This window comes from Motacilla alba, chromosome 2, assembly GCF_015832195.1.
Source record: "Motacilla alba alba isolate MOTALB_02 chromosome 2, Motacilla_alba_V1.0_pri, whole genome shotgun sequence".
In the NCBI taxonomy this organism is placed as follows: Eukaryota; Metazoa; Chordata; class Aves; order Passeriformes; family Motacillidae; genus Motacilla; species Motacilla alba.
Genome location: NC_052017.1, coordinates 88,030,293 through 88,053,099, shown reverse-complemented (window position 1 = coordinate 88,053,099; position 22,807 = coordinate 88,030,293). Strand labels below are relative to the sequence as shown.

The following is a 22,807-nucleotide window of genomic DNA, read 5'->3' as shown; positions in this document are numbered from 1 at the left end:
TCTCAAGTATGAGGCAGAGTAATGCCTCAAGGCAATTATGAGGCTGTGTTAATGTAAATAGGAAAACAATATCAAAGTTTTGAAGTTAAAATGCAGATGGGAATCAAACAGAATGTTGATGCCTGGATGCTATGGATACTGCCTGGATAGACCAATTAACATAAACATAGTTAAAAATTAATTACTTCTGACCACAGATGCCGCCTTCTTGTGTCAGTTCTCTAGACTTTCCCAGTTTATGCAGCTTTTGGTACAGGAGATTCCAGCTCAAATGTTGTCAAGGCTGTTCTGGAGATGTAGCAGTTGAATCTGTTTTTGTAAGGAAGTGCAGTGAGGACTAGTAACGCATAGGAAAAATTAGTTGTTTTGTGTTCAAAGTCATATTTTTCCTCTGGTCTCTGAAGCTTGTTGGTTGATATTCCTGCTCTGTTCAATCAGCACAGAGATACTGGCAAATACCTACCAGCCTGGATACCACAGTTAGTGCTGATGATTCAATAACTCTGAAAGACACATGACAAAACAACACAACCTCAGAGGTTTTTTTTTATTAAATGATAGCCAGTAAAATTTAACAGCCAGCAATCAGGATTCAAACTTAGCTAGTCTGGGCTTCTCTGCATATAATATATGTACTGGCATGTTGTGTGTGTCATCCAGTATGTGTATTGAGAAGAGAGCACCTATCTAGGTTTTATAATAGGTTTCTGTAAATATTTGCCCATCCTGTACTTAGAACTGGCAGGCTGGCAATGTTGTGAAGAAAAAAGGATGTATGATCGTCTGCACATGTAGTTTGTTTTGGCTCATGTCTGTTTGTTTTACTGACCTGTCAACTTCAGTGTTCTTACATCCATGACAGTCTGCAACAGCTGAGAGTTCTTCTCTTGGTTTTGTTAGTGATGTTGAAATGATTGTGCTGTTTATGTTGAGTTAGGCACAGACATGCAGAACACCTCTGAAATCACCTCATATTCAAACTTCTCCTGTGTTTGGACAAATTACTTGATAGCCGTTTGCAACTCAAATAAATGGAATGAGGTTTGGAAGTTGAAGGAGCAGTCTTTCCATCTCTGTTAACTTTACAGTCTTTGTGGTTTTGTATATTACATGAGGCTGGTGTACCTGCTTGTAACGTAAACTTAGAAGACAGGAGTCATGTGTTTTCAGCTGCAGTGGTGCACGTAGGTAAAACTCCAGCAAAACTCAAAATAAATTCAGTATTTGTCCTTTACAGGAAACAGATCAATGTCCAATAGCAGTGTTTGTGTACTGTTGATCATACAGTTATGATCAGTAATTTTAAAAACACTGATTTTAAACTAAGCTAATTTTAAAACAGTTTAATCTTTAAAACACAGCTAGCTTCATGGTTATTGAGTAGTGTTTGCTGAAATTATAAACTTGAAAATAAAGACTAACAACTTTACCCAGTTGTTAGTTTCTGTTTTAAAGACCAGTGTGAAATTTCTGGGTCATAATTTCCATTTTCACTACCCATTGGTAATTATAAGTACTACAACTAAGCTTCTTGCAACTTTTTTCTAATTCTGAAGCTTTACACAGGATTGTGAGCATTTTGCTCACTTAGTGCATAAATTATCTCACTGTGCTGTACTACTAAGAGAGTTGTCAGTCTGGTACTGAGTAGGAGTGGTGATCAGAGTGATCCTCTCTTGTCCTCCCATCTGAGAAGTTAGTCACTTGGCAGAATGAAGTGTTTTGAAGGTTTTTATTGGTGAAACTGGCCATGATCTTGGGGCTTATGTAATTTTTCAATGGACACTTAAAAACAGCTTTAAATACTGGAAGATATTTTAATGATTCTGAAAGCTGCCCTTTCTGTTGTGGGTTTCCAGCAGTTCTGGTTTAATTTTCCGCTTTCCAACATCAACTGTTCTGTGGTTCTCTGGTCATCTGCATTCATTTAGATTTTTTTATTTCAATGGAGTTCTAATGGCTGATGTCCAAGTAGAAGGAAAAAAAGCATCAAAACATCCAACAGCAGAAAATAAAAACACTTCTCCTGTGTATATTAAGCAGTTATTTCTCCAATGTACATTAGGCAGTCATACATGATTTCAAAATATGCAGGGGGAATAGTAAATACCTGATATCCTTAAAATTTGGATTCATATTTTTTAAGTTATAAAACAATATTCCTGTAAGCATGTGCATTTTTTGGTTATCTGAAAAGAGCTGAACAATACAGAAGGTAAGTGAGGTTTATGCAAGAAAGTGCTAATACTTCTAAATTATTTTAAAATTCTGAGTCCCACTTAGGAAATGAAGATAAAACTCTGCTTGGATTCCAAGTGATGAGAAATGAGCAGAGTCAGTGTTATATGAATTTCCAGAAGTATGACATATACTTAAGCATTTAAAAGTTTAATTTTTAATATTTTCCATAGTCTTAATGTAATTTTCTGAGTAACAACAAACTATATGCAATTTTCACCATAGTGCTGTAAAAGATTGTTTAAAATGTTAAATATTTTTGGTATAATTCAGTTCTCTGTATGCAGTTTCTCCCCGTGTATATTCCTTCAGAAGAAGAAAGAAAAAATCCAGTGTTATATGCCAATAACGTCAGGCGTGTAATGGCAGAGTAAGTATGTTGTAATTCTGTATAAAAATAGATGTGTGATTTTCAATTTAGACTGAAAAAAAATATCATTAAATCAAGTCGATGTGGTTGTCTGCCTACAAAGAACCTTGTAGTCTGAAGGAGTGTCTGCAAGACCTCTTACATAGCAGTTACTTTCCCCTCTGAGGAGGCCAGGGAGCCACAAATACAGCAGGAACTGTTGGAGCTGATGGGTTTGGAATATTTTTTCTTCTTTTGGTTCTTTTGGGGGTTTTTAACATACCTTCATAAAACAAGCCAGCTCTGCTTGCTCCAGTGGGTATTTAGTCTTTGTCTTTTGGGGGAAGGGTATGGTGGAATTTTAGGAAAGTTATGTAACTGAATTTTGTGCTATTGGGGTTGCATTTTAAGCTGTGACTGTTCTAATGAGGTTAAGAATAGTTTTGTGTATTCATGGTTAGCCTGTAGTACTTCAAACAGTGAAGCACAGTGAAGTGGCTTTACTTCCATTGGAAAGAGGACTGATACAAGGCAAATTAATTGAAGTTAATGTGAAGACAGTTAAAACACTTGTCTATAGGGTATAATAAAGGCAACATTTAATACTTTCACTCTTTTGTTGTGTTTTTTTTATTAATGTCTTTTTCATTTATTTTTGTTCTTTCAGTACATCTTCCATTAGTCAGTAGATAACTCTTTTCCATATTTACAGTAAACCCTCAGGCCTGTGATCACTAATAACTCTTGAGAGGTTTATGTATCTTCCTAATCCTGATTTTGAAAGAACTTGTGAAATCATAATTTCCTTTGTGTAACTTCTCTTCCGTTTCCAGTTTAAGCCAAAAGCCAGTTTGTAGGTAGTAACTGAGAATTCTTGTCTGCTTGAACCCAGGTCTGTGAATTTCCTTAAGGATGTTGAGACAATAATATAACAATAGATCCATTGTACAAAAGGACATTCCTCACAAGAGAAAAGAACAAAAGGACCTGTTTGAATCATCCTGTCTTGGAGTCAAAAATCTTTGAAGCACTGGCCTCAAAAACTTTTGTTGTTAATTAAAGACCTTCACCTGGCAAGTGCTGTCCTCAGAGTTTGTGTAGAAGGCCAAGTAATTAAATCTTCATTCTGAACTCTGCTCTAATCACATAACAGGGGTTGTATGCTATAAGGAAAACTTTTGAAAGCCTACAAAAGTTTACAACAACTGGCACGTCGTAAGCCTTCCCCTCTAAGTGCACTTAGGAGGAAAAAGGTGATTATGGTTCTCCCTCCCACCCCTGAAATATAAAGCATTTGTGGTCATAGTAGAGGAGTGCAGATCTGACAAGAAGACTGTCAGAATGAGAGATGTCAAAAATGGCTTTGGGATAAAGCAGGGGCTGTAGATGCTGTAATGTGAATGGGAATACAAATGTGTTTGGATATCAAAGTTTTGAAGTCAAAATGCAGATGGGAATAAACCAGAATGTAGGTTCCTGGATACCATGGATAACTGTAGACCAAATAGCATAAACATAGTTAAAAATTATTTACTTCTGACCACTTCCAGATGCCTCCTTCTTGTGTCAGTTCTCTAGACTTACTCATGCAGCTTTTGGTACAGGAGATTCCAGCTCAAATGTTGTCAAGGCTGTTCTGGAGCTGTAGGAGTTGCAACTCAAGTACCTCAGGTGCTGTTTAGTGCTAGCATTGCACTCTGCTTTGCTGCATAAAGGACAATATCACTGCTTCATCTAGGTTTTCTTGAGGATTGAGTTAGTGGCAATGTAGCATCTTCTTTTCAGGAGATCCTTTTGGGGTCTCTTTAGGTGTCTTCTTACCCCTCCTCCCCATCATATTTCTCTGGCACAAGTGCCTAATTCTACTGGATATTTTACAGCATCAAAGGTGGCAGTCCCAGGTAATAATGTATTTGTGAGTCTAGAACCAGTGTTGTGGAAACCTTGTGTCTTGCTCTTGATTTCACGGGAGTTGATAGAAGTTGCTGAGTGCAGCAGTAGATACAGTTTCTGCTCTTGAAATTGTTTGCCTTGACAATAATCATAATTTGTGAACAGCTTCTATTTAACATTGAACAAAGCATTTGACATCTGTATCTTATGCTGCTTCTGCTTGTTGACTGTCTGAAGAATTTTTGGTTTATCCATATTTGACTAGCTTTCCTCACCGATGTGAGTGATGGTGGTCTCTAAGATACTGTGTGTATATATATATATATATATATATATATATATATATATATATGTAAATATATGTAAGTGAACACTAACTATTTTGTTAAGAAGGTGCTGTCATTCACAGAGATTTGCTTCTTTAGGATATTAGTTCCTTGCACATTGGATGAATTTACTTGCCCAAAAAGTGAATGCCAAAGTGTGCCTGTGTTATCAGAACTGGAATTATTCATACAGGATAGTCACTGCTGCTGAGCATGCTTGCCATCCTTTGGGTCATTTTCTTAATTTGCACAAAAAGCATGTGCAGAATAGATTAATCTGCTGTTTAAAATATGGTCCCTCCTTATACCTTAATGATATGCTTCACATTTAATTTTCTTATAAAATCTATTTTTGAGTGAGTCTGTCCTGTTTGGTCTTTCTGGCCTTGTTCTGGGTCCTACTCACTTTAGTCAATGCCCATGTCACCCACCAAATGCTATCAGGAGCTGTGTTTAGAGTCACTTTCAAATCACTAAAAATGTTGAGTGCTTTTAAATATGGCAACAATCTCGGCTGGTTGTCTTTAAAATCAATAAATAAAGTGTGGTGCTGTTCTGAGCTTAAATTCACTTCATGTGTTCTTTTTTGGCTCTAACAATTCTGAAACCACCCTACTAGTATGTCATGCTATGTAGGTAAATATTATATTGCCTTACTTTTGTATTACTTAAGCAAAATCATCATTTTGGTCTTCATGTGCGTAACCTATTATCCTCTTATGTTGATGGTAGTCAACGTGGGTTGTTTTGGTCTGTTAATTTCTAGAGTTCTGCAGTTTCTTCTACATATTTTCTACTTGTATGTCAAACATTCTGGCCCATGTTGTTTTTTGGGTTTTTTTTAAATCTTCAAATTAGTTCCAGTAAACTATTACTTATTATGTTAGTGTTGTAAAATTGTCAGCCACTTGAGACTTCAATCCCAGCTTTTCCAGAATTATTAGGAACAAATCACTTGACCTTGCAATCACAAGTATTTATTTCTAAAAATTTCTCAGTGATAGAGGAAATATCTCTATCACTCTTAGAGCTTTGGGACATGCTTACTTTTATTCATTAGATATGTTGTCTTAATTAGTTCCCAATGTAAAGTATTGCACATGACAGAAGGTTTTTTTTTCCCTGATGACAATTTTCCTGTCCTTAGCTAGTAGTTAGTTATGTTATTTTTTTGTATTTTCTCTTATGCCTTAAAAAATCTTATGCTTCTTAGCTGCATCAGTTGCAACTTTTTATGCATTTTTACCTTTCTGTGTTGTTCTGCTGCATCATAGTTCCTAATTTACTGATAGCTATTTAAAGAGTTGTTTGTTTTGTGGTTTGTTTGGAGCATTTTCCCCTAAATAAAATATATTAGTTGCCTCTTTTCATTGTGGGGTTGTACCCATTTGCCACTGTTCTTAAATGCCCAATTTTCATGAGCAACTGTATTATGAAAGACATCTCTTAGTTGTATTTAGAGTACTCTTTAGGGTATAGAAATTCTGTTTGAAGGAAAAAGTAGGTAAGTTTTACTCCCACTTTGGGGGGAAAAGCAAGTTTGTTACCCTGCTGTACTTCAGGACTCAGATATGTTTGAAAGAAGTATGTCAGTAGCTTAGCTTTTAGTTGTTGCAAAAATTCATTTTGTGAATTGTGATTGTAAAAGTCTGCACTGCAGGCTCTTTGTGCAAGTCTAAAGTAACTTCAGCTGTAATTACAGATATAAGCTGACTAGATGATGATACACAGACCCACAGGTCACTTGTTAACATTTCCTTTAGTTTTAGTTTCTCTTAAAGACTATCTTTGAAATAGGGAAGAATATGATTAGGTGGTACAGTTTGGAAAAAAAGACAAATTATTGCACATTTGTTAATTTTTTTTTGCATGTGGCAGATGTTGAGACTGAAACTTGATGGAAACCAGAAACCTTTGGCTCTTTGTTTTTCAAAACTGTCAGCACCTCAGAACTTAAGTTTTTTCAGTATTCCTGATTTGAGCTTTTTTTTTTTTTTCCCTAGATCTTTTGAGTGTTAAACTCAGCACTGTAATAACATGTGTGACATTGTCCAGGAGTTCTGATGTTTCATTTTTGGTGAGCCCAAAAAATGGGGGAAAGGCAGCCTTCCTGTAGAAATAGCAAAATGTCATAGTCCAGTTTGCATTTTTCCAGTAATTTTTTTCTTCCTCACAGAAACATTTAAAGACATGTTTTTATATTTGCAGTAGAGGCTGAAATTGATTAAAGTTTAGCATGTTAGACATGGAACTTGAAACATCTGCCTTCCTGATATTTTCTTTCAAGTGCTTGCCAGGATCGCTTTCCCCGTGTTGGAGCATGTCATACAGTTAAAGCACTGACTTAACAGCTTGACATATGAGCATTACATTTTGCTTTTGAAAAATGAGTACTTTTATCCAACATGCTGGTGAAGGCAAAAAACATTACAGGTAGTCTTCTTTGTCCAGCTTCTCTTTTGTCATCTTCTACACAGTCAAAATCAGGGTTTGTTTTTTTTCTTGCAGCTCTGACAGCATCAGAATGTGATCTTTGCCAATATATGTGATAGGGTAATGCTATCACATAATAGGAGAGTGGCCTTGAAGATGGGAGTTTACAGTAGCTCACTGGTCTGACTCGTCGCTATTTGTTGTATTCAGTGGGCTGTTGAATCTAACTTTGGAAAAACAGCTGTGTTCTGTGCCTGTGCTGTCTGAAATTCCTTGTGTGATTCTGCACAGGTACTGTTTGGATGCTCAGCATTCCACTTCAAAATCCAAACTGTTTTTTTGGCATTTTTATACCATCAAAGGCATAAGCATCAGTAGAAGCGGAATTACTGTAGTGCTGGAGTTAACAAGCATCCATTTGAAGCATCGATGGTGAAGGGACTAGAGAGTAAATCATGTGAGAAGTGGCTGAGGAAGCTGGGGCTGTTTACCCTGGAGAGGAGGAGGCTCAGGGGGATCTTATTGCTCTAACTGCCTGAAAGGAGGTTGTTCCTAGCTGTGGGTTGGCCTTTTGTCCAGCACAGCCAGTGATAGAATTGAGAGGAAATGGCCTCAAGCTGCGCCAGGGGAGGTTCAGGTTGAACATCAGGAAGAATTTCTTCATGGAAAGTGTTAAATATCAGAATGGGCTGCCCAGGGAGATGTTCAGGAAACAACTGGACATGGCACCATGGTTTAGTTGAAAAGACAGTGATCAGTCAAAGGTTGGACTTGACCTCATAGGTCTTTTCCCACCTTAAAGATTCTGGGAATACTGTGAGTGTGGCAGGTGGAGAACATAGTCATAGAACAGGGTTAACTGGGCAGCTTCTTGCTACATTTATTTTCTCAAGGAAGAAATAAAATTTTTAAATGTTAAGTAATGCTTTGCAGCACTCTGGTTTGAGCTGGTTTTTGAATGCTGACAACACAAGGAGAACCTCCTCTGTTTTTTACCCTTTGAAGATTTGTGATGTGCAAGTCTACAAGATCAACAATTACAGGACCCAATTTCAAACAACACCAGGCAGAAATAGACTTGTTGGCAGCTTCTTTTTCTGTCTAAAAATTAAACTATTATGAGATAATAGATTCCTTACGTGAACTTCAGACTCATGACTGGACCTTCTTTTGCTTGGAGAATGTCACAAAGTAGTAGTCTGTGGAGAGAAAAGGGACTATCTACTCTGGCCTTCCGCAACTAAATAGTTGGCAGCACTTCAGCTTGGGAAAGGATGGGGAAAAAGAGAGTGGAGGGTTGTTTTGAAGGCCAGAAAAATCACCAGTGTTCTGAAAAAGCATACTAAAGGAAGTCTTACTTTTCATAGCCGGAGAGATGCAAAGCACTCAACAGTAGATCAGCTAAAAGTAAATGGATAAAGTCTTTAAAATGTGCAAAATTCTGGCGTTCATTACCAGATAGTTAAAATTACTTCATCAGAGCTGACATATACTGTAAAAAACATGTGGTTAATGAATGATTCTAAAACATAGTGGTACAAAAGGTCTCTGGTTCAGGAAGTTTATGTACTACTGATGACTAGATTAGATGACTACTAATAATTGGAGTTATTTGTCCACTGAGTTTTGTATGTATTTTTACTGAACATCTGGTAATGAAGAAAAATACCAAAATAGATAGAACCCTAATGTTTTTAGCACCCAATGAAGATTATAGTTAATGTAAAGGAGTTTTTCTGAGCAGCCTGTGGAATGTTCTCTTGATTAGTTCACAGTTCTGCTTATGAACAATGTAAAACATTTTGAGAATCTTTTTGTTGAAATGTAGATTCCAAATGTCACAATATTGCCTGTACTATTTTCTCTCACTTTACATAATATTCTAGCAGTCACATTCTGTTTTATGTTTGGCGTTTTGCATGCAGAATGGATTGGTATGGAGAAAATGAGGAAGTTAATTCATCTTACATTACGACTGCACAAATGTTAGACATAGAGAGCTGTTTGGTGTAGGACATTAGGATATAACAAGTGTAACTGTTGTGTTTGTCAGATTGGGTTTGCAGGAAAGCTTTTGGGGTTTTGTTTCATTTGAGTTTATTATTTTCAAGTGACTTGCTGACTTTGAAACTTCATGTAGTGTGATGTCATGGTGGGTGAACAGCCAGCATCTTGGGGAGGGCAGAGAAGGAAAGTCTTAAGGTACATCGAGCAAGACATTCATGTCAGGTCATTTAAATCCGCTGGACTTTTAAAAAGGCTGGGCTCACATTAACTGAGTGTGAAAGCAGAGGTAGTTTGAAGAAGAGAGGAGAGGAAATGCTTTCAAATGAAGATATGGGAAAAGTTGTTTTATTTTTAGTTTTATTTTTTTTATTGTTTTATTATTTGATTTATATTAAGAATATGAGATTGTACTTTTGATTTGCGTCTCAAATTGAAATTCTTTTTTTTCCAATTGAAGTAGAAAAACATTGCCCTGGAGGATAAGTTAGAATAGTTTGATAACTGGTTCTGTAGAAAATCCTGTGAACTGCACTTGTACCAAGGCCTTACAGTGAACTCTAACAAGTCAGGCTATATTCTAAGAAATAAAAAATTTCACAAGTCTTAGCATAAATGAACTTTATATGTTGCCCAGCTTCAGTTTCTTCAACATTCTGAGCTGAAATCAAGGTCCTTTAAAGCTGCTAGCTCTATACAGCTTGTGGTTTGTCTTCTGAACTCAAGAGCCCCTTGAACTCTATCTGGCCTTGGCTGATTCTATGATTGAGCTTTGCTTTGAGCAAAAGCGTTTCTTTCCTTCCTCACTTCTGATCTTTGTTATTGTGAAAGTCTGGATGTATATGTACCCTGTTTAAGTTGATTTGTTTGGGTTTTTTTTTAAGTCCAGCAGCCTGAAAATTACAACAAGTGAACAAAAGAACCTGCTTTTGTCATTCTGGATCCCATTTTGTGTGTGTTGATGTTGAACATACATGTAGGTATTAGTTGTAGTGGGGATTTTCCTTCACTGATAGCAGCAATACAATTCTGGCTTAACTACCGCCTCTTTTATAAGGGGTACACAAAGCTATAAAAAGATACAGGTTGTGTTTCCTCTTGTGGTTTGGCTGAGTCTGAAATGACCCTGGCTTTTGTTTCTATCTTAATTTTGGGTTTGATTTTTTTTGTTGTTGTTGTTTTGGGCTTTTTAAAAATTTCTCTTTGCCTAGGCTCCTTTAACATATTTGGGGCCCATTATTTAGCAGTTATTTAAATCTGGCATTGTTGCTGGGCTGGCAGTCAGTCAGGCTTCAACCCTCCCCCCCAGGCTGAGTGCCTGAATGCCTTTCTTTTGATGTTAGAAAAGCATCTTGCTTTTGGTTTTAACAAGCTATTGTTTCTTGCTTTGGCTTGCCACCTTATGGTTATATTTTAGCTTGTCCATCTTCTCTATTTGCCTTGAGAGAATTCTTGAGTTTCTTCTGTTTCTTTAAAGTCTCTTTATTTTAATTGCCACCTTTAATCATTTTCAATGACACTAATTTTTTTTGTCCTTTCAGAATTTAAGTGTCTTACCACTTCTCCTGATTCCCTAATATGTCCAACAGAGGAACACTTTACTCTTTCAGTTTCTTAACTTATTTTTAAAATGCTTCCCCTTTTGCATGTAGTTCCCCTGTGCTTCAGCCTGTAAGTTCCTTTATTTCTATTACGTGCTATACCTAGCATGGCCTGGAGAACTGATGCACTTTGGTGTAATATGCTTGGCTGGGCTAGTTCTTTGTTTATTGCCCCATTCTTTCATGGAACTGCTCTGGGTAGTACTGTCTGTAGCATATCCTTGCTGGAGACAGTTGACATGGATGTCTATAGGGATGATCGAGTGCACTGATGGTACAAAAGATGGGAATAGGAAGTAATCTCAACTGGCTGGAGAGACTCTGCTTCTTTCATCCACTCCTTTCACTTCTTTTGGGGAAAATTAATTTTGTATTGTAAAATACCAGTGATTTCATCATGTATAATACAACACTATATGGAATACTATAAAACAGAGGTCTTGACACGCTCACAATCTCTAAGTCAGGTTGAACTTGGAAATGGATTTAAATCCCCACAGCATGGGGGAGTTCTTCATCTGTATTTTACCATAAGTCTGTGGGGTGAGGTAAGGTATCACAAGAATCTTGTCCATTCCATTAAGGTGGTTTACTGATATACAAATATTGCTGGGACACTTCATAGGAGGAGTGAATTGATGAAACAAGAACAGATCAAGCAGAGAAAATTTTAGAGGAACTGGATTTAATCGCTTAGATCACTTGTATGAGGCAATCTCATCTTCAACACTCTGCTTGTAAGATGACTTTTCTATGTACCTAAATCTTTGGTTTAGTTGGCTTTGTCCTTTTGTTCCTTTCTCTTTGTTGTTTCTTCTTAGGAAGGGGGAAGCTATTCAGCCAAGACCACTACCTTCTAATTCCTTGTTTTGTGCATAAATAGCTTATAAATACTAACTATTTTTTTACCATATTTGGTACTTTGGAGCTTGGATATTTATTAGTGAGGTGTTCTACCTAAATGTTTGATTTTCTCAGCCTTAAAGAGAAGAGAGAAGCCCTGATTGGTACCTTTAAGGTTTAGTGCATGTGCTATATATCAGAATTCCTAAAGTTTGATAATTAATCTGTAGACAGAAGAGAACTGGCTTATGTTATTTACCTTGCTATTCAAAGGCCTTGGAGTGAGATTCTGAGCAAGAGACTGTTTGACAGAAATTGTTTGTATAAGAGGTAACTGCCATTACAGATCAAACTACTTATAGCAAAGCATAGAATTGAATGCAGAGTTTTTATCAAAGCCAAAATTAGTGTGGCAGGCCTCAGGGTTTTGCATCAATCTTACCATTAGTGCATATTAACTTCACATATGAGAAAGGTGGTTAGGAGTAAGGTAGACAAACAATAGATTAAAATAATGAACGTAACTAAACAAAAAAATTTTGTGAAGACTTCATCAAACTAGAAAACGCTGCATAAAGGAAATAATGCTCCTTACTGTGATAAGTAAAATCAAGTATAATAAAAAATGTGGCAGTTGAATAGCTCTTATGGAGCTATGTTGGCTTTCTGAATTGCATCTTGTGTTTGTATGCTGAATTACTAAAGGCCTCTTTCACACCACACTTTCTCTCAACTTTGCCACAGTAAATGCAGGGCAGCTACAATATCAGGATTTCCATAAATTATCTTTTGGTGCTACAATTACTACAGAGCATCAAGTTAGAAGTGAAGCCAAAACCAGTACTGCATTGTTTGGTGCATAAAGACTTGGGAGTATTTTTTTCCTATCTTTATGCCATACATTTAAAAATAATTTGTGTGCTTAGAGTTTAACTCTACTTGTTTTTAAATGTTGTGTTCTAGCTGTTCTTTGTAGAGAAATGTTGCCTTTTGTATAATATTAATATTAGCTGAAGGTAATAGCTGTTCTGCTCAGGTGATTGTGCTAACACATTAATAAATCAATAATAAAAATATTGGTCACAGTTGTTAAAAAATATTTGTGTTCTAGATTTAAAATTTTGAAACCCTAGTTATTCACTTAGATGAAATTTGTCTATGAAAGTCTATGCACTGCCTAATTTTTGCCTTGTGTTCTTGCATGTTTTCATGGACTCAGTCAAAGCAGATGCTCTGCAACAGATTGAGTACCAAATTTTGTTCTCTCTTTGTAAACTTACTTTTATCTGCTCTTCCTTACAGTTTTTAAGAATAGAGAGCATAATTGTTGCAGGATTTCTTGCTGTGAAAAAAGTGATTATTCTGCTCAGTTTCCATAGTGTCTTGTTTACAGTGTTTCTTTGGTTTATTCAAGGGCGCTGGGAGTTCCAGTGACAGACTACACGTTTGAAGACTGTCAGCTGGCTTTGGCTGAGGGACAGCTTCGTCTACCTTCAGATACGTGTCTTTTAGAATTTGCAAAGCTTGTGAGAAGCCTTGGGTGAGCATATACAATATTTATATGTAAGGTGCATTGTTATTGTGTATCTGTAGTTTTCCCATCATGTAACAATATTGCATTCATGAGTATAAATGGAATGTTGTCATCGTATAATCAGGGAAACACAAGTGTAAAATTAAAACAGTACTGTACTTCATTTGTAAGCAGCACCCCTGAATCCTAATGAGTAGAGTAGGTTGTAAAATTCTTATTTTCCATCTGACAAATGAGCAGAGTGAGTCTGAAGCATTCATTCCTGAGCTAGAAGACCATTTCTGAAGAGGATAAGGAATACCGCGGGATTCCCAATATTTGATACAGTTGAGAGTCAGTTGCCTTTTCCTGTGACATCTGTGGAGGGAAAACAAATACTTCCAACAGCAATCTTGTGACTGGATTAACCTTGTAATAGTGAGGACAGAGGGGTCACCCTTTCCTGAGAAGGACAAGGTGGTGGTTGATCTTTTGAGCAGGTCACTGCCAGATAGACTTTCTAATGCAGCTGTAGCTCAGTGCATGCAGCGTGGGTCCTCTCTTCTTTCTTCCCATAGTGCCATTTCCTGCTAGCTCTACCTTTCAAAAACGCCTCAGCAAACCTGAAAAATTGACATAGACCAAATAGTAGAACTTGCTGCTGTTTTTCAATTTTTCTCCTGCTTCTCCAGTGAACTTATTGAGCAACTATGAACTAAATGTACAGCCTCATCCTATTAACTCTCAATATGCAAACACTTTTTTCATTTTTTTTGTCTCATCACCTGAAAGTACAGAGCGTAGTTTAATGTTTCCATTGTGTATTTTATTTCTTTTCACTAATTTTTCCTTCATCTTCAGCTCGTGTACATAAATGAAAATAAAGAAGAAAAAGCTCTGTTGATGAATAAGGAATGTAGGACAGCACACATCATGAATTCAGATGAAAGCATATACTAATCTATTGTCAGGGCTTCCATCTGAAAAACTTCAATTAGGATAGGAGAGACTTATAAAGGAAAATAAAGATTCTCACTTTGTTTAAAAGGCTCTGAATTTACAGTACTAAGGAAGAAAAACAAGTGAAACAAAACAAACCAACCACCCACGTCTCCTAATATGCAGTTGATAATCCCAGGATTCAGTTTAATCCTCTTGTTAAGTTGTCTGGCTTCTGTCTGCACAATTTAAAGCTGTTCTTTCAAATTATGCTTTTCTAAGGTTTTATTTTGGCCTCTGAAACAGTTACATGCATTTGTGAGTGAGGTTCACTGCAGCCCAGAAGTTCTCTCTCTGGTATGAGCAATTAATCCTTGGTGAAATATAATCCTCTCTGAATTTGGGCATGTGCCAATAAGAAGGATATTATGCTGGTATTTTTCTGGCACAATTGGATGAAGATTGTAATATGATTTCATCTCTAATGCACATTTGATAATAATGTAGTCATTCTGTTGTTTATTCAAAGGTTTTGAGGCCAGGGAGGCATTAAAATCAACCACTAGCATCCCTAAATAACTGGAAGAGTAAATTTTATCTAATGGATTTTTCTTCCAGTCTTAGCACTTATTTTTGAGCAATTACATACTTTCAAGGTAACATCCAGTTTTAAGATTTCTATAGTAAGGCAAATTGAGTTCTTTTTGGTTTAGATTTTTTGAAATCAACTTACACCTCAGTTTGCTCTACTGAAGAGTTACTTCTGTGCACATTATATGTCTACAGGATTCATTATAGTTGTCTGTAAAACTTGCTTAGCCTGTGCTCAGCTGGATGGGATCCAGTCCAGAATCCATGCAGGCATAGCTGTGAGTTCTCATGCTTGATCTATGGAGGAGCTTGGGCTCTGTTAACAGAGCTGTACAGCTGGCTTGTACCAAACTCTGTGATAAAATGACTGCTTTATCAATGAGGTCAATTGATCACAGACTTATCTTTTCCAATTCTGCATTCATTACTCCTCAAGGAGTGTTTCTCTTCAATCTGATAATTTTTGTCTGACCAGCAAGCTAATTGCGTAACTATGTGCAGTCTATGTTATAGCTTTCTCTTTTTTTTCATACATTGTAAATCTTCTGCTTCATTTGATGACTTATTCTGTAAGTGATTGCCCCACTGTTTAAAGAGAATCTCTATTTTTACTTGAACTGAATCTATTGCTGTGTTCTGGACATTGAATCTTGTTTGGATTTTGTGCTTTACTAAAAACTCTTTGAATAGCTTCTCTTTCAGGAAGTGTTAATACAGCTAATTAAGTGTAGGCTGTCTTTTTATGAGATGCTTCTTATGAGTTGCTTTAGGGTAGGAGATCCTGCCTGCAAGGAGATCCTTGAGTTCTGGTTTTAATTGATTTGCTCTTATTGTTTCAAGCTTCTGTTTGTTCTAATTCCCAATATTACCTCATCTAGTTGACCATGAGGATCCTTTTAGTCAATGCAGCTGTAAGCTACTGAGACCTGCAAGGACCTCAGGCCTGGTGCCTGTCTATTCTTGCTCAACAGCCTCTACCATCCTGACTACAATGCAGACTGCTGCTCTCCATGTGTCTGAAATGGTCCAGACTGTAGGTAGAACTTTGTGTCCTCAGAGTAAAAACCCTCACAGTTAACTACCTGTGCTGTGATTTCAGAGGGCTCAGAGGTCATCTATAACAAGTAAAAAAACCTCAGGAGGATATTCACCTGCATTTGTGATAAAAGCAATGCTCTCCTCTACAGGAAGTGATCATGGGTCAGGCAGGACAGCAAATACCAGCCATGGTAACCCCTGCTTTTGTGGATCAAGGCAGGGTGTGCCAAGAGTATTCAAGAAGGTCAGTTTTGCAGTTCTTCAGTATACTTGCGCTGTTATGGCAAGAAGTTGCACAGAAGTACATCAGCAGACACAAAGCTGAATGTATTGTGCTTTTCTGGCTTAGGGCATGTTTCTCTGTGCTTGCCGTTTCCAGTAGCTAGCTGCAAGATCCAGCTGTTCTTCCAGCTCTCTGAAGGTTTTTGGCAGGTTCCCAGCATGCAAGAAATAAGCTTGTTTTCAAATAGTCAAATATAGCTAAAACTATCTTACTTGCTAAAAATAGTGATAATTATTCTGTAAAATACTCTACCTTGAGGGATCTGGTTTTCCTTGTGAAGTCTGCTGCGAAAAATTTATTGTTCAGAGCTGTTAATCTTGAAAAATGCCCTTTCCATCTTCATGGACTCAGGAATACTTCTTTTCTCTTTAGTGTGCACTGACCTAAAAAATGAAGCAAAACACCACAACACCAAATAATTTTATATATCATAAAGCCTAGATCCTGCATGGAAACTATTAAGCCAACAAACATGATTTCATGAGGGAAGGCATTTGTTGTGGGCTTTCTATAATTTATGGCCTCCATTGGGATAAAAGTAACAATTGTAGAGGAATTGGGACATTGAGACCTTTTCACATTAGTTCAGAACCTAGTATGAGATTTGCACTTGGCTTCTGAAGACTTCAGTTTAACAGCTTATGGTCATCAACATATTAATGACTTCCTGGTTTTGAAGGGCTAGTGGGAAGTGAGCCCACCTTGGATGACCAGAAGTACAATGCTGTCATACTCAAGTTGTAGCAGTTTGCCTCACTGATCCACATATTGCTTTTGAGATTGTCTTACACCTTCTTTCTATATTTACAAAACATAAACCACAAGATGCCTCTAAGATTCTTGGTGAGCTGTATTACTTCCCATACTAGATTTTGCCTTCAAGCTTCTATAGCTTTTCAGGCTTAATTGCTGGTGAAGAGGAGATCTTGCAAGTCTTGAGTGCCGCTCACCATATGAGTGCTCCCTCAGTTCTAGAAGGTGAATTTTGAGACAATTCTGCAAACAAAATCTCTCTGATTTAGAGACAAATGTTACACTTTATATTCTGCGTCAGTGGGGGCTTATCTCAAGGGAGGATTTAGATGCCAGCTGTCCTCATGCTACAGTTAAAATCCAGTGCAGCCACTACTCTGGGATGTATTATCAGTGGACACTTCTTGCATGTAATCCTGCATGTGAGAAGATGAGTTCTGTGTGCATCTCAAATCCTCTATGGTTTTGGTTTTGGTGGGGTTTTTTGGGGGTTTTTTTGGGGTTTTTTTTTGTTTTGTTTTGGTTTTTTTTTTTGTTATTGTTCCTTCTACTTTTCTACTTGATCGTAGAAAATTAATGTTTGCAGAAGGGTGTCTCACTCTTTTTTCACTGCCTAGGACTAAATCTTGAGATAAGTGCCTTAATGCTAGGATGGAGAATTTGTGAATTTTCTATAGGAGCTGTGGGTTTCTGGAAGATTTCTTGCATGTTCAAGTCTTATAATTCAGAAATGCAGGTCTTGGCATAGTTTAATTACTACAAATTGGTAAGTCAATATAGGTTATGACAAAAGCCATGGAAGTTGTATTTTTATTTAAGAGTTGGGATGTTTAAGATGGGTCACTACAGCAAGCGATCAAGTTCTGGAGCTGATGTATCAGATCATCTTCCTAGCAGAAATGCTCTTATCTTTTTTCAGAAGCTCCTCAGAATGCTGATATTAAGCATTTTATTCATTCTTCTTACTGAGAGGAAGCTGCTGAGGAGTCCCAGCTGCAGTCTGGGAACAGTTCTGGTGTAAGCTTCTGAGTTGAGTGAATAACTGCTTTTCCTTGTCTGCAGCAGCAAGCAGCAAAACAGGCAACTGCAGAAGGACATTGTAGGAGACTTTACTGGCATCTTTTGTCTTCAGAGTGGAAAGATGCCCAAGTTACCCTAAATTAGTTCAGAGGAGACCTGATCCAGATCTGCTTGATGTTGTATTAGGGGGGAAAGCTGCTTTTCTTTACATCGTACCTGCAGCACCATTTATTTTATTCACAGTAAGATTATTCAGTAGGGCTTTTTTGTTTGGTTGTTTTTGGGGTTGTTGTTGTTGTTGGCGGCCTTTTTTGGTTTTTTGGGGGGGGGAGTTGTTTGTTTGTTTGTTTGTTGCAAAGCCAAAACAGGAAGCTTGACTTAGGCAAAAAAACAACCAACAACCATGCAGTAGATGTCTACATAAGTATGAAGTTGTTCATTCATCAGTCAACATCTGGTTTTGCAATAGGGAAGGACTAAGGAAATTCTGTAGCTGTAGGAACTGCAGGAATTTTGTTTGGGTTACCTCATAATGGTGTCCAACTCAAGACTGAATGTGAAAAATGAGGACTGAGAAACAGGATTAACAGTATAATCACTATTATGTAATCCCTGATTTTTTTTTTAGGTAAGATGCATCATGTCCTTCCTGTTTAGTGACATTAGTAAATTTGGAAACGTAATTGGTTTATGTTACTGTCCTACAATACAGCCATTTTCAGGTGACCTAAATGCCACCTAGTTCTCCATGCTTGGAATTTATTAGCTAGTCTAGACTGTGTTTCTTCCTATTGAACTGCTTACACATATGGCTTGTGATCAAGGTAGACTAAAGGACATGAGTTTGTCCAGGGTTCTTAAGCCCTTGCAATAATTCCTGATACAGCTTGAGAACTAATGGGAGCTTTAAAATTACAGAAATACATTATTTGATAATAAAGTTGTGTAATAATTCTGAAACCAGACTTTGTAATGCTTTATGCCTTAATCATCCATTTTTTCATTTGATGTTTTTAAATACGTGTGGTTAAAACTGGGTTGATTTTTAAAATGTGCAAAAATCATATGCCTTATAGGCTGAAGCCAGAAACACTTGAAGATGATCTTGATAAATATGCTGCCAGTGCCATGAAAATGAAGAACGAAAAGGTTGATCTCAAAGAATTTTCAGCCTACTTGGAATTTCCAGTTTCTCAGACATTAGAAAGTATGTTTGCACTTTTTGATGAGGTAAGAAACAACATGAAGTTTTAGAATTTTACTGCTTTTGGTAAACTCCACTTTAGCCTACTTCTGTTTCAATTGAATTCAGTGAGGTCTGATTTCTGAGCACTTCACCATAAAATGTGCTTACTGCACTTCCCTTTCAACAAGGTAAGTGCACCTATCATTAGCTAAATAAAGCGTTCCTTCAGCTAGAACTTAAAAAGAATATCAGCTGGATGAAAACTATCTCTTTTCTAGATGCAAAATATGAAGAGAAAGAAAGGTAGGGTCAGGCTAGACCTCTGCTGCTGCTCATTGCAGATGAATGCAGTGTCTGTTAGCTGATATTTCATTTACCTTGTAAATAAATTACTTGTTCTTCTATGAGCCTAAAACCTGAAAGATCTTGGCAAGTTTTTCATTCCTCTGGCAATCAGTCAGAATGGGGAAATGACGATTATCTTTGTGTGGATAAGGTGCTGTCTGGACCAGGAGGTGGATATGTCCACAGTGTTCTCTCTTGGGGCAAATGTCATGTATTCAGGGCTTAAATTAGGGTGCATTGTCCTCTGGTTCTCTGGTTTTAATTTCAGCCCAGCGATTCAGATGCTTTAATGGAAAAATCTTAAATATGCAAGTGAAGGCTGACAGCAGCAGTGCTGTCTTCCAAGAATGCTTAAACTGTGACTTTTGACTGAGACTGTGAAAAGAATCTGCAGAGCTTTCACCCAGGTTCTTGTCCTCATGTGATTTCATTTTGTGAGACTGGTTTTTTTGTCGTGGTGCATGTAACAATCTTTCTGAATATTCTACATTTTTAGCAACTGTTAGTTATTTATGAAAATTCTCAGACAAACTGCACTATTTTGATGGGAGGTTTTCCTTCACAGAATGAAGATGGTGTAATTGACATTCGGGAATTTGTCATTGCTCTGTCAGTTGTCTGTAAGCCATCCAAAACTCTGGAAACAATTCAGCTGGCATTTCAGGTAAGCTGCATTACTTATGTAGTTTACTTATTTTTAGAAATTACTAATACTGGCATTAGACTCAATAGATATTTCCACGTTTCCTTTTAATACTTGGTTACATTTTAAAACAATATTAATGGAATGTTAGATTATGAATTTGTGTTAACAGGGAATGCATTGTTAGTGTAAGTTGTGTAAAATTATGAAAGCTTGCTGTTTGAAATTGTTCTCTGTAGAACTCTGGTAAAATCCTTTTTAGCAAATTAAGTTTCAAACCTGAAGTCCTTTGTACAGATTCCTCTAAACGGTCTGTTGAGTTGTACTTAACTACTCTTAGAAGGTTTTAATCAAATCTAATTTTTTAAGTTTTTTTTTTATTTTATACATGTTAATAGAGATTTTTTTTGTCTCCTTTTTTCTTCTTGTTAAAATTTTCTTCCCTCTTAGTCTTACCATGTATGTGTGGTGGTCCTGCAGTCTTTGTCCAGACATGATGCTTCCCAGAAGTGCTCCTGATCTTGCTCTAGCCTCAGTGGTTTGTTGTAGCATCACCATAGATTGTTAATGCAAGCTTTTTGGGAAAGTGACAGCAGCAATGCTTAACCAATGTGTTTCTGACACCTTGATTTATTACTTTTCAATTAATTTCTTTAATATTACTGTTTCAACATGCAAATTCTGCTGCATCCTGTATCATCTTTTCCCTTTGCCTTGAATTCACACGGTCTTCAGTGGTACTGAAACTAGAAGTGCTAAGTCTTGATGCTGTCTTCACTAGTGAATGCATGGAGCTCAGAGCATTCAATTGCATGGTGCTACATTGCAGCCTTATTTTCTGTGTAATTGTATTCAGGTTCTTCAGCATGATGACTTTAAATACGTGTTGCTGAAGAAATGAGGCTCCTGTGAATGCTTAGTGTTCACATGTATCATTCTTACCCTTCGGCCAGAATTTGGCAAAGGAGGATGGAGCAAAAATATTTATTTCCCACAAATACTGTGGGAAATCTGCCATTAGTAGCTGCTGTTATTTATTGCTGCTTCTGAGGGAAAAGCAGAAAGAAAGGTCTCTGGCCTGACTCAGTCCATTTCAGCTATAAAATGGCATAGAAAAATAGGTGCTGTTTGGTCAGCTCTGTGTCTTCATACTGAAATGAACAAATTTGAAGTAAATGTAAAGGGGGCTTTGGGAAAATATTTTTTTTAATTTAGCTGTCATGCTTGATAATGTACAAGATAATTTTATCATTTAAGAGGAAGAAAAGCTCAGATTGGATGGTTATTTTCTTTCTGGAAGCACTTGAAGTTAATTAAGATGTTTCTTAGGAAATTTTCTGTTCTTCATTATCTGCTTCACTCCCCGACTCATAATACATAATTTTGAGTCTCTTTGTTAATTACAAAATATAAAGTTAACTGTAAAAAACTGCAAAGAAACTTTATGCATGTATTAAGAAGGGGAAGTACCCAGCAAGGAGAAGCAGGTATGGCTCATTTTATCCTGCTAGTGATGATTGGAAGGGTTAAGAAAAGTGTCAAGCTGAAGAAATTTTGCTTATTCTGGGATTAAAAAATAAGGAAAGAGAACCTTTTTTAATCCTTTCCTACCTCCCCTCCTGACTTCACCTACAATAAGATATTCACACAGCTTACCTGGAGACATTGACTAGTTCATGAGTGTATGACTTTGAGCAGGTGCTGTCCTCTGCTAAGTGCTACTTATTTCAGGAAAAGTGCAACATTTCACATAGCTACAAGTTTTCAAAGTTAGTGTTTAGTGTATGACTGAAGAACTTGAAAAATAGTATCATTATATGGAGTTGTTACAAAACTGGGGGGAGTGGGAGATACGCCTGAGGGCTGTGCTGCCATTCAATGAGACCTCCATAGGCTGGAGAGTTTAATGGGGAGAAACCCGGTGAGGTTCATCAAGGCTGGCGTGTGACCCACTGGAGAGCAGCTCTGCAGAGAAGGACCTGGGAGTCTTGCTGGATGACAAGTTGGCCGTGAGCCAGCAATGCTCTTGTAGCCAGGAGGGCCAGTGGGATCCTGGGCTTTGGGAAGAGCATGGCCAGCAGGTCAAGAGAGGTGATCCTGCCCCTCTAGCTGGCCCTAGTGAGGCACATCTGGAGTGCTGGGTCCAGTTCTGGGCTCCTCAGCACAAGAAAGACAAGGAGGTGATGGAGAGGGTCCAGTGAAGGCCACAAAGATGATTTGGGGTCTGGAGCTTCTCTCTAATGAGGACATCCTGAGGGAGCTGGGGATGTTTAGTTTGAACAAGAGAGGACTGAAAGAGGATCTCAATCCATGTACATAACTCAAAGGTGGGTGTCAGGACAATGGTGCCAAACTCTTTTCAGTGGTGCCCAATGACAGAATGAGGAGCAATGGCCATAAACTCAATCACAAGAAGTTCCACCTCAAGATGAAGAACTTATTTATGTTCAGGGTTGCAGAGCATTGAAACAAGCTTCCCAGGGAGATTGTGGAGTTTCCCTTTCTGGAGGCATTCCAAACACACCTGGATGCACTCCAGTGCACCCTGCTCTAGGTGACCCTGCCTTGCAGGAGGTGTGGACTACTAGCAGCACTCCAGTATAAGTGTTACACTTGCCCTTCCAAACTGCTAAAGAAATTAAAGGTTATATAATATATAATATTATATAGTGTTTATACTGACCGCCCAATATTACCTGACTACTTGTTCTGTGAAAATGTAGCAGGTTTTAATTAAAGAAATGTCTTGGTCTTTGCCCTATTCCTGTGAAACAGTGTGCAGGCTAGGTGCCAGGGGGCAAAAGGCAAG

At 37.5% G+C, this 22,807-nt stretch overlaps 1 protein-coding gene across 1 annotated transcript in view; it reads left to right on the top strand.

The window, feature by feature from the left end:
* LPCAT1 (lysophosphatidylcholine acyltransferase 1) overlaps nucleotides 1-22,807 on the top strand; it is a 66,822-nt gene that overhangs the window by 30,123 nt on the left and 13,892 nt on the right. The window contains exons 9-12 of the mRNA XM_038164861.1: nucleotides 2,526-2,608; nucleotides 13,102-13,227; nucleotides 18,901-19,054; nucleotides 19,921-20,019. Of these exons, the coding sequence (XP_038020789.1) occupies nucleotides 2,526-2,608; nucleotides 13,102-13,227; nucleotides 18,901-19,054; nucleotides 19,921-20,019 (462 nt within the window). The remainder of the gene's footprint in view (nucleotides 1-2,525; nucleotides 2,609-13,101; nucleotides 13,228-18,900; nucleotides 19,055-19,920; nucleotides 20,020-22,807) is intronic.